The sequence below is a fragment of the Rhipicephalus sanguineus genome, chromosome 4, assembly GCF_013339695.2.
Source record: "Rhipicephalus sanguineus isolate Rsan-2018 chromosome 4, BIME_Rsan_1.4, whole genome shotgun sequence".
NCBI classification, from domain to species: Eukaryota; Metazoa; Arthropoda; class Arachnida; order Ixodida; family Ixodidae; genus Rhipicephalus; species Rhipicephalus sanguineus.
Window position 1 is genome coordinate 57,597,304 of NC_051179.1, and position 14,117 is coordinate 57,611,420.

Here is a 14,117-nt window from a genome sequence, read left to right on the forward strand (position 1 = left end):
CCGTAGAATGACGAAAAATGGCACAGTGCCTGCTGCCCTACTTCTCAAAAATTACAATGATTTATAGCGTAGTGGGTTCATCGCAAGTGCACTTGTATTGGTTTCCAAGGAAGCCCATAAGCGCATGATCCATTTCCTCGGGGTCTCAGTAAAGTTCTTCGCCCCCCCCCCCCGTCTCTCTCCCACGTCAACGTATGTTATACAGCATGACGGGAGAGGGAAATAGCGACCGGGCGTCACCCAATGCAAATTACATAACTGGTGGGCCGTTTAAAGCTTTCAACCCATTACAAAGGACTGAGCCATAATTCTTCATCGTCATCAGTCGTCGCGTTAACAAAGTGCACATAATGCCTTACAGACGGTGGTGCCTCGTTTCTCCGCAGAATGACGAATAATGGCTTAGTAGGTGCTTCCGAACTTCACAAATATTGTGATTTGTAGCGTAGTGGATACCTCGCTAGCGTACTTGTATGAGTAGCTCCAAGAGAGTTTACAACGGGCTCTAGAAACGCCGCTCTTCCAGCTTTCGCTGTGACTGTGCTGCGGTTTCAGCGCAGGCCTGGCGTTTTTTCGTCACACCTTGCCGTGTTTCGCCGCACTGCCGTGTGCAAGATCGATTAAGGCTTCTTCGTTGAAACATTCCGCGTGATGTTTTCCCTAGATGACCACAATGCATTTGACAAGTTAGAATAAATAATACTGCAAGACACTGGGAGGAAACAACTGAAACCAGATATGCCGCACTGACACTAGTGGGCATGATATATTTCCGATATCTGGAAAGGTAGTCAAGTCACTGATATTCCTCAAATGCAGTGCAACTGGATTTGTGGAATATGCCCCCTTCTACTAAGTAAACCTCTTAGAGTACAAACAAAATAAGCTTAGTTAAAAGTACTGTTTAACGTTGGGAAGACTTCCGAACGCTGATAAACATAGTCAAACCAATAATAGCGCGTATTTCGCACTACGCACTACAAGTGCGCTAGGTGCCCGATGAAATTTCCGAAAGTAGCAGTATATACGCTCACCGCCTGACTATTTTATTCGAACTAGAAAACAAGCACTTTTAGCTCACCCAAATACCGCCTGTACTTCAAGTCACGCTGAATGTCAAAATATCCAAAGAAAAAAAAACATAAATGCCCTGCATGACAGCTGCTGTGGGGAACCCGCTCGGAACCTGCTTCGGAAAGGCACGCATTTTATTTCAACGTTTAACGTGCTCCGTGCTCGTTGAAGTTATTGTCCCTGTAGTTTGATAATTGATGAACATCTTCGGCCACAAATGTTAATAATTCAACGGTTCAAGCGAGCACCGAGTTCGGTTTCAGGCGCCCGCAATATGCACGGGAGCGAGCGGCGCGTCGTCTGCTATCGCTGCTCCTTGTACCCCTCGAGAGGGCGCGCGTGTTGTTGTCCCTACCTTTATAAATACAGGAACCTTACGCTCTTCGAGCCCTTCGCGCCATCTCTCTAGTGATAACGAAAACATGCTGATGTACCACCGATCTCTGAGTACCCGCACCGCCAGATGGTGTATATAAATAGCTCGCCGTTAGCATAGCAAAGAACGTGCCGTCTGTGGCCGAATCGTTTCGCGCCCCTCGCTGCGGAGCGAGGGGTCGTAAGTTCGACTCCCGGTGACGGAGCTTTTTCTTCTTGTTCTTTAAAGACGATAGTCTTTCTTGAGCAACTTAAACGCAGAAATTTTGGTCTGTCTTTCTTTCTATTTGTCAGCACGTCACTCGATTCAGCCACCAGGCCAAAGTTGGACCACTTGCTTACCGCCCACCCATCTTGAACTGGTGCGGCTGTTCCTACTTGTGAACGTTTTCGATCAAAAAGTAAATATTACGCATATCTGAGGCGCAACATCATTAGGTAAGTATTAGGTGGTGTGTTCCTTTAATAGAAAATACATAGATACGCAATTTTAAATACCCTAGTTTCTTAAGCTGCGCTGAAAATGCGACTGCGCTCAAACTTGTCTTCCTCCGTGCCCTCTGCACAAGCTCATGTTGTGTTTCGGTTTCGGTTTAGTATTGCATTGTACGAATGACAGGGGGCGCCGCTCTGGCATTCCTGTTTTACCCAGGCGACGTGTAAATAAGAGAGTTTGTGGAGAGTACTCGTTGAGTGCGGACGTTTCTTCTCCTTCGGCGCATCGCGCCAAACCGCGTGTTCGGGCTGGCCGGCGTCCCCGCCGGTCGCGTTGGTCACCGCCGGTCTTCACCTGCCGCTGCGCCGGGACTCATGTTTCCCGACGTATTGCCAGATGGCGTCCATATCTCACGCAGCGCCTCTTCTATCGTCTTTAGACGACATTTGCAGCGAAGCGCGCAGATACGCGGCCAATTTTTTTTCTTTGCCAACTGTTAGTCTTTATATTTTACAACGTCATATTCGTGACGGAAGTACGTCAGCGGTGCCGTGGTGGACCACGGCATAAAACACTTTCGTGTTAAAAAAAACTTCTACCTATACATTATTCTTTGACATCTGTTTAACTGCCGAGCAGTTTGAGGCACCGCCCTATCGTCGTCTCATGTCTCGCATTGGCGTCACGCAGGTCCCCGACTGATACACATAAGTTGAACAGGCTGCACATTTGGAACGCCAGCGCTTGCTTTCCCGCAAATGCCATAGTCGCCGAAGGGCTAATTCGTCTGTGCGAGCCAGTGAAGTGACAGCGAAACGCCAGCGTCGGGAGTTAGACGCAGATCTACGGAAGAGAGAAGCGGAGGCGAAACGCCAGCGCAGGGAGCTAGGCGCACCGCGCTCGGAGCGACAAACAGTATAAAAACGGTAGAAAGGAGACCACAAAATAGAAAAAATATATTTGCAAAAAAATCTGGTAAATTACAAGACAAGAGCAAAAACGGATAGAAGATGTCACATAACCGCACGAAATAGAACAGAAAAGAGCATGAACGAACAGATAAACACAAGAAAAGAACACAAAAAAAACAGAAAAGAGCAGAGAAACACGAGGGAAACAAAGGTCAGTCAATGCTCCGCAGTCCGTACAGTTTTCAGTTGGGGTGTAGGTGGCTCAAATTTTTTGTCGTCACTTTCACCCTCATAGATGGAAAGAAAACGACGGTCTAAGTTTTATTTTTGGCCTGGAGCTTCAGCGGCTCTAGGTCAGTGTGACGTCGCGGATTTCAATGTCGTCTTTTTCTTCTGTGTTTTGGCCACATTAATTCCTCGAAGTTTCCTCAGACTTGCTAAGTTAAGAATATGGCACCCGTAGAATACGAATTGCCACGCACAGAATACAATGCTCAGGTCAAACACCGAAGAGTCACGTGACCTGAGCAGGAACGCCACGAATGACATCATACAACTGCCAAGTCATACAACTTTTGACGAACTTTTTTAACATTACTTGGAAACACTATCTTTAATATTTCTTGGCAGCCTGTAAGTATATGTGTTTCTATTTAAAGAGAAATGTTATGACCGAGTCAGCGGTATTCTTGGGCAATTCTCCCTCGGTCCTTGTTTCTGCGGGAGCTGCGCTACCAACAATACGAATACGTAGCAACTATAAAGGGTGTCACATACGTCAGGCAGGACGATTTTAAAAAAGAGGAGCGTCGTTCCACGGAGTGCGCCTATATTGTTCCCAGTACACTGTAGTAGCCTCGAATAACTATTTCGTTAATCAGACTTAGTTAATTAGTCTTAATTATTTTCTAACACGACAAATACTACCTAAATCATTAAAATGTTAATGAGGGATATGTAGTCATGTTCAAATGACTTCTAACTGCGCTATTTTCAACAACGTACTAATTCCGTACTCGCTTTTTTTTTGTTGCTAATAAAGAAAGTCACAGTTTCGCCGCAACGGCGAAGCAATGAATGCGATAGCAATAAATGGGAATGTAACGCGAAGAGCGGAAAGCAGCTCGAAATTGCCAGCGCGTCGCTCGAGCCCAAAGGACGCACGGAAAGAACGCACACAGGACGATTGCAAACTATCATGCGTCACAGCTCGACACTTGAAGCGCACTGCTCAAACATAAAGCAGGACGCACAAAACGAACGAACAGGTACACACAGGAAGAGCGCGAACTAAATGTCACAGTTCTTACTTATTTCTGTTTGAACAGCGCGCTCCTTTCGCAAACGCGGCCGCTGCAGCGAGCGAAGTCACCTTCGTACGCTCTGTGACTTCAGCGCGGACATCGCGGGGAAAGCACAAGACATACAACCCCCTGCTCCACCCCCCCACCCCGCCTGCCGCCCCCTTCTTTCCTCGAGATAAGTGCACGAAGGCGACCACGCCCTGTAGGGCGAGGAGCAACGGCTTTCGCAGGAACGGGGCGACGATATTTAAAGCGCGCCACGCGTGCACATCGCGCCATCTATGTGGTAACTAAGAAAGCATGCTGATGTAAGTGTTGTATGTAAATAGCTCGCCGTTAGCAGGCTGAAAGACGGGGCTGTTGGTGGCGTCTCGCATCCCGCGCGCTGGGATGCGAGACGTCGCTCGTTCGATTCCGCGCGTCGGAAAGTTTTTCTGAATTATTTTTCTTTGTGACTTTTATATTTTATATAGACATATACATGTACGGTGCATGACGGCGGCGACGGCGAAGGCGACGGCAATAATCAGCCGAAACTGTCAATATTATTGCTATCGCAATAAAAGCCCGCGAAATCTGAAAAATGACACGTGGCTAGACTGCAGCGCGCATCAGGAAGCAGCGCCCTCAGAAAGGATCACTCTGAGGTGACAACTCAAACTACGCTCCCACTTTTTGCGGGTGGGAGCGTTGTCATGTGTTATGCTTCATATTTCGCGTGCTTTCTTTGTCAGCCGGAAAAAATGAGCGCGTAAGTAGTACTTTGCTGAAAATAGCGCAGTTGGGTGTTATTTCAGCATGCCTACCTAGGCCTCATTGACATTTTAATGATTAGGTGAGTATTTGTCGAGTTAGAAACATAACTAGGACTAATTAACCAAACCTCATTAACGAAAAATCAGTAGTGACTACGACAGTATGCAGGTACAATATGACCTGGAGTGCTTCGCGTAACTTCGTTCCTCCTTTTTTAAATCGTGCCGCGTGATAGCTGGGGCGCCCTGTACATGTCTCAGCTGGCAGTTTAAATGTCATTGGCTTCTTTTCCACATGCGCATGCACAGCCCGCCAGATGGATTTCCTCACCTATCGTGAGGTTCGAAACTCGCGGAGGATTCCCATCTGTTTCTTTCATCAAAACAACTTGGTTGAGAAATCAACTTCTTGAGAAACGGACGGCATACGAGAAGAATCTGTCCCCTTGTGAGCGGAATGGCGAAACGCCAAATGGCATTTGTTGGCCCCTTCTTTACGTTAACAGTACACGATGTGCACGCCACCTATAAAGAAACGACAGCCCTTCCAAGAACGCACGAAATCAGTGGATGTCTGTCGCGCCTTGTAGCAGTATGAAACGTTGTGACCCTACTTCGCCACACCGCAGAAATTGAAGTTGCTGGAACTCCGTTCTTTTTTTTTCACCGCGGTGAAAAGCTTCTTGTCGAAGGCGCCTCCTACACAGTCGTCCATCATAGGGGAGTCAACAATTAGGAAGGAAGAAAAGCTTCTGGACGACCAGTGTACTCGTCAGCGATGTATAGGAAGACTGAACACCTAACGCGGGTGACATATTCGCGACTTCATCACCTGAAGTGAACGCTTTTGTGACAGAACAATGCACATCTTGCTGTGCGCGTGTGCTCGTTAACTGCGCTCTTTCTCCGTCTCACCTACTTCATCGGCTTGTGACACGCCCATAGGCGGGAAACGAAGTGCATAGTGCGAATGAGGCACATTTTCCATGTAACTCTGCGCCAAACGTAATATTTGTTTAGAGAGGCACCTCGAGTATACTCCTGACTAGTCTTGTGCTAAACGGGAGTGATTGAACTTAGCGAGATGAAGAACTGATGCGCGATAAACGTCATCCACGAACCGCTGTGTTGTAAGTATTGTCTTTGCTCTTGCAGCACGTGTCTTTTTTTTTCCATTGGTTGAAGCGGCGTCTCGTTTGGCGTCGTACCCCGTGCTGAAAGGACGCCGAACAAGGCCCCTCGAAATTGAAGACGCTTTCCGACAATGTTTTTCCCTGTAGAGACTTCGTAAAGGAGGCGTACGTTCATTTTTCTCAAGGGAACTGCGTGCAAAAGTCGTTGTTGAAGAGTTTTATCCAGCCGCGACTCGCGCTACTCCTTCTCGAGGATAACCACGACAAGAATTGAGCAAAACGTGAGAATTCGCGGCATGGCGTCCCGCGTTTATTCTCTGAGCGAATTCAGAAGAGTGAAATACTTCAAGATCTGTAACCGAGTAATAGTGTACGCTATCATCGTGTCCGTAGCATGTCTTACATTCGTCCCCTTGATGTGCCGCGACGCCTCCCCTGGGTACCTCCGAGAGCCTACGACCGCTGAGCCTTCTAAAGTCTCGATGGATTCAACAGCCGAGCCCACTTCCGCTGAGCCTTCTGATAGCTTGAAGATTTCAAGCTCTGAGCCCACTCTTGCTGAGCATTCTAATATATTGAAGACTTCAACAGCACGGTCCTTTTCCGTCGAGCCCCAACCTGTTGGATCGGTGACAGTCATGCCAGACACTAATACATCGTCCACCGCTAAGACAACCTCTGCTGCTTCAGTATCTGCCGTTACTACTACCACCAGTTCGTTCGCGACTGCCGAAAATGTGACAAATATACCTGGCTCGAAAGTGACAAACGCCTGCGGCTTCCCACTGCGGGTGCTCTACTATGTTCACACCGCTCCGGACCACTTCCATAGGCGTCGGGTGCTGCGTGATACCATAGGCAACCCCGCTGTAACCGCGTTCGTGAACTCCACCGTCGTCTTCTTTGTCGGCAAGACCACGAACGCAGAAGTGAGCGAGGAAGTGCGTGCGGAGGCGGAGTGCGAAGGCGACCTGGTGCTGCTGGACCACGTAGACACCTACCGGAACTTGACCTTGAAGTTCATCGGTGCGACAAAGTGGCTCGCTGATCACCGCTGCCTCAGTTCATCGACAGATGTTGTCGTCAAACTAGACGACGACGTCATTGTCAACGTGTTCCTTCTGGCTTCATACGTCGAGCGACACATGGCCGCAGCTGACACTCGCAACTCGAGAACGATCCACTGCGCCACCATGCCGCACCTAAAGCCTATCCGCAATAAAAAGTACAAATGGTTCGTCTCGAAGGAAGAGTACGCCAATGACACGTACCCTCCTTACTGCTGCGGCGCCGCCTACCTCATGAAGGCGTCCGTGCTGGCCTTGTTGGGTGAGGCAACTGGCAGCGTTCCATTCTTTTGGGTGGATGACGTCTACTCCACGGGACTGCTGACGAATGCGACTAACGTCACTCTGGTGAACATTAGACGCATGTGCAATATCAGCCCGCCTGCCGAAACGACGGCCGTGAAAAACAAGACTTTGTTCTTTCATTGGGGTCAGAGACCCGCGCTATTCAAGAGAGCGTACCGGTTCTGGGCTAGTGTTTTACGTCAAAACCGAACCATGGGAGCACGCATACTGGCGACGCATGAACGATTCGTGACACTGCCAGCTATGAAGGGAAAGGGCAAGAAAAGGAAAGGTAGGAAGATCAACCAGACGGGTGTTCAGCTAACTGTCCTATAGGTTTTGGATAATGGGGAATACGAAGAAAAAGATTCAGGAAATCTAGACGCTTGAAACGAATTGTATCGTGAAGAACAAGAAGAGAAGAAATAGTAGAGAAGAAAAGGCAGAGAGGTTCACCAACTTAAGACAAATGGCTCGCTACCTCACACGTGGGAACTGGACGGAGGAGATTGAAAGGTGGAGAGGAAAGAGAGAGAGTTTCTTAAAGGAAACTGACTTGGACAAGCGGCTGTGACAACGATGTCGCGTACCACGCAAGAGTAAGGGACTGTGACTGAGTGTGTGAGTGCTGTGTTCAGGAGAACAATGAAACCACTAAAGTATATTTGCGTACTCGCCATACGCAACAATCACAGTCTTTCAAGGCTTCTGTGTGAAACTCTTGCACTTCTAACTGTATGCGAAACCTGTTAAATTTCAGGTTCAGAAAATGTTATATTCATTTTTTTGCTCTTTTTCGAGTTACAGCTCTTTCGAGGATTTTCTGTAAAACTCCTGCATTTCTAACTGTATGCGAAACCTGTTAAATTTCAGGTTCAGAAAATGTTATATTCATTTTTTTTTCTCTTCTTGGAGTTAGAGTTCCTTTCTCTATAACATGCAGTTGTTTATGCTGTACTAAACATTTGACGCGAATTCTACTGGAACTCTCTGTTTGCTTTGTTTATTATTTGGCGTGATACTTATGAAACTCTTACAATAGTACGCACGTATGTTATAATTATATATAATTTGATGTGCATATTCTTGCTGTGAACGTCGTATCCTAGTAGCAATGTAAGGCTCTCGAGGGACCCAGTCGAGCTTCTTTGAGGAGCTTCAAGCCCTGAAGACCGTCCAGAATTTTCTGGTGAAATAAACTTTTGATTGATTGATTGATTGATTGATTGATTGATTGATTGATTGATTGATTGATTGATTGATTGATTGATTGATTGATTGATTGATTGATTGATTGATTGATTGATTGATTGATTGATTGATTGATTGATTGATTGATTGATTGATTGATTGATTGATTGACTTTCCGGTCATGAAACTCCGCCCGCAGTTTCATATAGACCTCGGGCGAGGGGGACCGGTTTGGCAACCAGCGCTTTCGTCCTTTCTGGCTCGTGCGCGACGGCGCGGAGTAGTGTGCGGGCTGCATGGTGCTCGGACAAGTGGCGTTCTCGAACGATTTTTGCGTGATTTAGGTCGACCTGCGGCTTTGCTTCTCTTTTACTGCGATGTCAGCCAGCGAAAGGTCAACGGGCAACCGCTGTGCCGTTTTTTGGTTGTTCTAACAACTACAGAAAAACGAAAGCTGCTGTCTGAATAAGTTTGTGATGTGCATCAGCAAACGCGGAGTGTTTGCGGTTGCGGACTCCTCGAGGCACATCGTTTGTGTTACGTTGCAGTTTCTAAATCAGCAAGTGCCGCAATATATCCGGAATTCCCAATGTTCCACGCAGTCAAATGTCAACCGGCTATGGCCAGATTTGCAAACAAACATAAGTGGTCAAGTACGGCCCTGTCCGGTAAAGTGCAAAACGTCTAAGTACCACTCGAGTAGCTACCTGTGTTTTTTCTCTTCGTCTTATTATTACATTTGTTTGGTGTAAAAATTACCGTCGTAGCTTGGCTCAACACGGTGATTGCCGCAATTGATGTAGTGGTATTATCACGGACGATAAATCCCTCACTTCGCAGCGGGGTAACCGGCAACACACATTCAATTTGTGCTCCGCACCAGCCTTGTCAAACCCGAACATTCACTGAACACTACAAGAAAAGGATGCGGCGAAATCTTTGTCGTGAGGTTACAATTTCCGTAGCACAGCGGGGTGCATCGTATACGATGTGCGATATGAAAGCCGTATATTTAAAAAAAAAATTAGGCAGATCCCACGCATTGTGAGAATCGGTTTAATGCGAAGCAGTCTGTGAGTGCTTCTATGTTGTATTTTATGGCTTTGAGTCAAGCGTTACGAGGTGGATCGACGTGCTTTTATAAGTGTAGTAGCTGTGTGAGCATCGTGGGCTTACCAGGCACGCCGACAACACTGGCGTTTCAAGGGTATTATTGTGCGACGTAACGTCAGCCATCACGTTAGAGTACATACGTCAGTATTATCGAAACTAAGTGCACTTTATGGTGCAATCATGTCAATATCACACTTAACTTTCGTTAATGTATTCCTCCGAGGTCAAGCAATGCTTCAATATAGCTTGCTGAATCATGGGAATGCAATTGTAATGTGTTAGACTGCTATAAAAGCGGAGCCAACATTGGAACCACGGACGTTAACCTGATTTCACGCCTGCATCGTAGGAGTACATATGTAGTGTTTATTGCTTTCTTGTAAAATTAGATCGCCAGCACCACAACCACAATTGACGCGGCACCGACATTATGCCTGCATAGGCTGTTTTTCCAAACCAGTTTATAGACCTGGCGTGGCTCTGCGGTAAAATACCTGATTCCACGCAGAATGCTTGGGATCGATTCCTGCTGGGATCCCAATTTCTATTCTTTCCATTCATCGGGTCAACGCTGCCGATGTCGGTTTTTCTTAACGCTGTCGCATTTAAATTACCAATGTCTGTTCTCGCCGTTCCTGGGTAGATAAAAAACTGTCAATCACCTGTGGCGCATACCCGTACACCGCGGCCCGTGGTAAACAGGTATGTGCCACACGTGTGTGGAGGAAATGGTTTGACGACGTACTCGACAGGATTTTCACGTTCTTCATGTCATGACCCCACAGCCATATTCGGCAGGTCCTCTTACCCTCCCGTGCCAATCTTGGTCTACACCAAGTTAAGGAGGCGAACATGAGAGCACCCAGACGTAGGCGGATAGATAGATAGATAGATAGATAGATAGATAGATAGATAGATAGATAGATAGATAGATAGATAGATAGATAGATAGATAGATAGATAGATAGATAGATAGATAGATAGATAGATAGATAGATAGATAGATAGATAGATAGATAGATAGATAGATAGATAGATAGATAGATAGATAGATAGATAGATAGATAGATAGATAGATAGATAGATAGATAGATAGATAGATAGATAGATAGATAGATAGATAGATAGATAGATAGATAGATAGATAGATAGATAGATAGATAGATAGATAGATAGATAGATAGATAGATAGATAGATAGATAGATAGATAGATAGATAGATAGATAGATAGATAGATAGATAGATAGATAGATAGATAGATAGATAGATAGATAGATAGATAGATAGATAGATAGATAGATAGATAGATAGATAGATAGATAGATAGAAACGCTCAATGTGCTAAAGGTTCGCTAAAAATGCTTCGCATTAAAAAAAGAGTTCTATGGCTTCGTCTGTAGCACAACTACCCCAAGAACACAATATTTTATGTGGTCAAGAACCGAGCCCGACAAGTCGCGCAATGATATACAACACGCAGTAGCACGACTAATTCGCCTAGTTGGTACTTGTTCATTTGGACAGGATAAGGCGCGCACACAAACACGGACACTAGAAGAAAGACGCAAACAACACGGGCGTCTGTGTTGTTTGCGCCTTTCTTCTAGTGCCCGTGTTTGTGTGCGCCCCGTATCCTGTCAAAATATACAACATAGTTTATTTCACTCAAAGCGCGAAACCAAAACCACGATGTTATGCTCGTCTAGTGTTTCCTGAACTGCCAATTTAGCTGCTTAGCTTTACGAACGACAGCGAGACTTTAAAAAATCACGCCATATCCACGAAGTGAATGATGATGAGTGGGCGAAGCTCCGGAGGTAATCTGGTAAACCGCCAATCCCCGTAAATTTTGCCCACTCGATCATCATACAAAGACCTGACACACAAACGCGGGGGTCCTCATATATGGCGTTAAGCTCAGGGGAACGTTTATTGTCGGCGTTGCCGTTTTGCCTTTCGAGGGCGAGAGCGCCTTCACGATTGTTTTCCTCCATGGCAGAAAGAGAATGTGTGGTCTGCAACACGCTTATACTGCATGGTCATCAGCGTCATCGTTATCACGTGTAGTGGGTACATTCCACTATACTGGAACGCGCTTATTCTTCATGGTCATCAGTCGTCATCGTCATGGAACGCGCTTATACTTCATGGTCATCAGCGTCATCGTCATCGTTATCACGTGTAGTGGGTACATTCCACTGTACTGGAACGCGCTTACTCATGGTCATCAGTGGTCATCGTCATCTTTATCACATGGAGTGGATACATCCCACTATGCGTGGCTACATACTACATACTACAAAGGAGGGACAGGCCCACACCCTGAGGAGCTTCACCCCTAAAAATACAATACATCTGGTAAACGAAGTTTTAAAAAAACGTGAATCACCTCCGATGCCGATCATAGGGTCAAGCCCGGGCGCTTCGTGCCTCACCGGCAGAAGAAACTCTCTAACCATCTCCACCTTATCGCCGTCGAAATCCAATCAAATATCACGACTCTTAAAAGAAAAAAGAAAAAGAAGCGCTCCGGCATGTCAACATCAGCATCGTTTTTATGTACCGGCACCTCCCTATAAACAGCTCTAATTACGTCCACACCGGTGGGCAATAAACGAGCGAGCAATAAGCGGTCACCTAAAAGTTGCGAAACAAGACAGACAACAGTTTGTGAGAAACAAACAGATGCCGTCCGCGACACGAAATCGAGACTGCGTGCTCACGCACGACTGCAGGTACGAGCAGTAGTCGGTGCGACAGCATAAATAAACCATGAATGAAAAAAAAAAACACACTAAAAGATTACCGTCCAAGAACATATTCATTGTAACCCCTAAGAGTGGCAGCACTTGCTGGCCCTGCTAGAACGAGTCGAATTATTTGCGCAGTTTTCCAACAGACAGTGCCGAATGTATATGACATCGACTATTTGCGACACGTGCTCGCCGCCGTATATTAACATCATTGACCCTCAACGAATAAAACATTTTCAGGACTTCTGTAAGGCACATTTCCTACCTAAATTGCATCATTTGATATGACATTCCGCGCACCAGAGCGAAAAAAAAAATAACGAATGCAACTGCAACCGCACGTATACCTTCCATACAAACGCGGAGCTTCGCACAAGCCAGTGGGCTGCGAGACCAGAGAGGACACCGCCCGCTAGGCAGTATGGCGGCGTCCATGAAAACAAGGTCTATACAAGGAAAGAAGCTGCCACCAGGGTTGCCGCTATCAGCGTAGAGGCATTTGTCTCCGCGCGCACCGCGCTGGCTTGAAACTGCTGCGGTGGTTCGAGGCGATGGTTTTATTTCGCATAAAACAGCTAAAATTATAGTATCCACATATTTATATTACCTTTCTTGTTAGCCGCCGTTGTGTCAGTTGATTCCGTGCATGGACAGGGTAGAATTTCTTCTCCTACATCGTTAGACGACAACAGACAACGCCTTTCCGCTAATTGCTCAATCCTCGCTGACAAAGATGGCGGCTTCGACCTGGTCGTGCGCGCCGGCAGTCCTTCGAACCGCAAGAGAAAGGCGTCGGGCCACATGCAGCTTAGTGTTGTCGCAAGGACACAGAGTCTTCTCTCACTACGAATGCGTCACTCGGAACAAAGTCTGTTGACGTCAAAATGCTATTTGCACACGTGAGAGACAAAAAACAAACACTGCAGGACCGTCAACAAAGTTGTTGCCAATCCAAAATCGGACGTATGCGGATGGTCGAGGGTTAAGATGCCAGCTTCATTTCGCCGTATTAAGGCCAAACCCCATATACGCGAAAATGCAGGAGACAGCGACGAGCGACGCGACGTAGATCGTCTTCGCGCAAGCGGTCGCTCGGATGGGCAAACCCCATTCACGCGACGGCTTCGGCGAGCGATCTCCACTGTTGCTGGCATGAGGTTGTTTACTCGTACCAAAAGTGGCCCGTCGTCAGCGGTATTTAATATAAAATACGATGTTTTGTTGCATAATGGTACATAAAATGTTTATCATTGTCTTGCAGCATTTTTTTCGATACCATCACTGTTGCTACGTGCCGCCAAGCCGCGTCACAGACGGCGTGGGACTTGTAGTTCCCGTCCCTGAGGTCCCGTAACGCACGTTCGTGTTCAACAACGTCAACGTTGCGCTCGTTGCCGTTGGCCATTTTGATGAACGTTGTTGTTGATGCGCATCGATAAGAAAGTGGCGGCAATCAGGAATACGTCACTGATGCATCTTGTTCCGGTGTTTTGCTATTGGCTGCTTGAGCACAGCACTTCCGGGCGACGAGCGACGGATTCCAAATCTGAAAAACCGAGCGATCGCGCGAAAACGACCACGCGACACGTCGCGCGAACGGCTCGTTTCGTCGCTCATAGCATCGCTCGTCGCTGTCGCGTGTGTTTTCGCGTATATGGGGTTTGGGCTTTATGCGTTTACCCTTCACCTGCTCTTCGTGGTCCCTCTGTAAACAAAACG

At 46.8% G+C, this 14,117-nt stretch overlaps 1 protein-coding gene across 1 annotated transcript; it reads left to right on the forward strand.

Annotated features, from left to right (window-relative positions):
- The first annotated feature begins 5,517 nt into the window (after positions 1 to 5,517).
- LOC119390039 (UDP-GlcNAc:betaGal beta-1,3-N-acetylglucosaminyltransferase 7) lies at positions 5,518 to 8,558 on the forward strand. Its single transcript, XM_037657554.2, has one exon. It carries the CDS (start codon positions 6,285 to 6,287, stop codon positions 7,674 to 7,676), a length of 1,392 nt encoding a protein of 463 aa, XP_037513482.1. The 5' UTR covers positions 5,518 to 6,284; the 3' UTR covers positions 7,677 to 8,558.
- Positions 8,559 to 14,117: the final 5,559 nt, after the last annotated feature.

Bases quoted from the DNA above. Each gene is read 5' to 3' on its own strand.
- LOC119390039 (XM_037657554.2), top strand. From the start codon at position 6,285: ATGGCGTCCCGCGTTTATTCTCTGAGCGAATTCAGAAGAGTGAAATAC.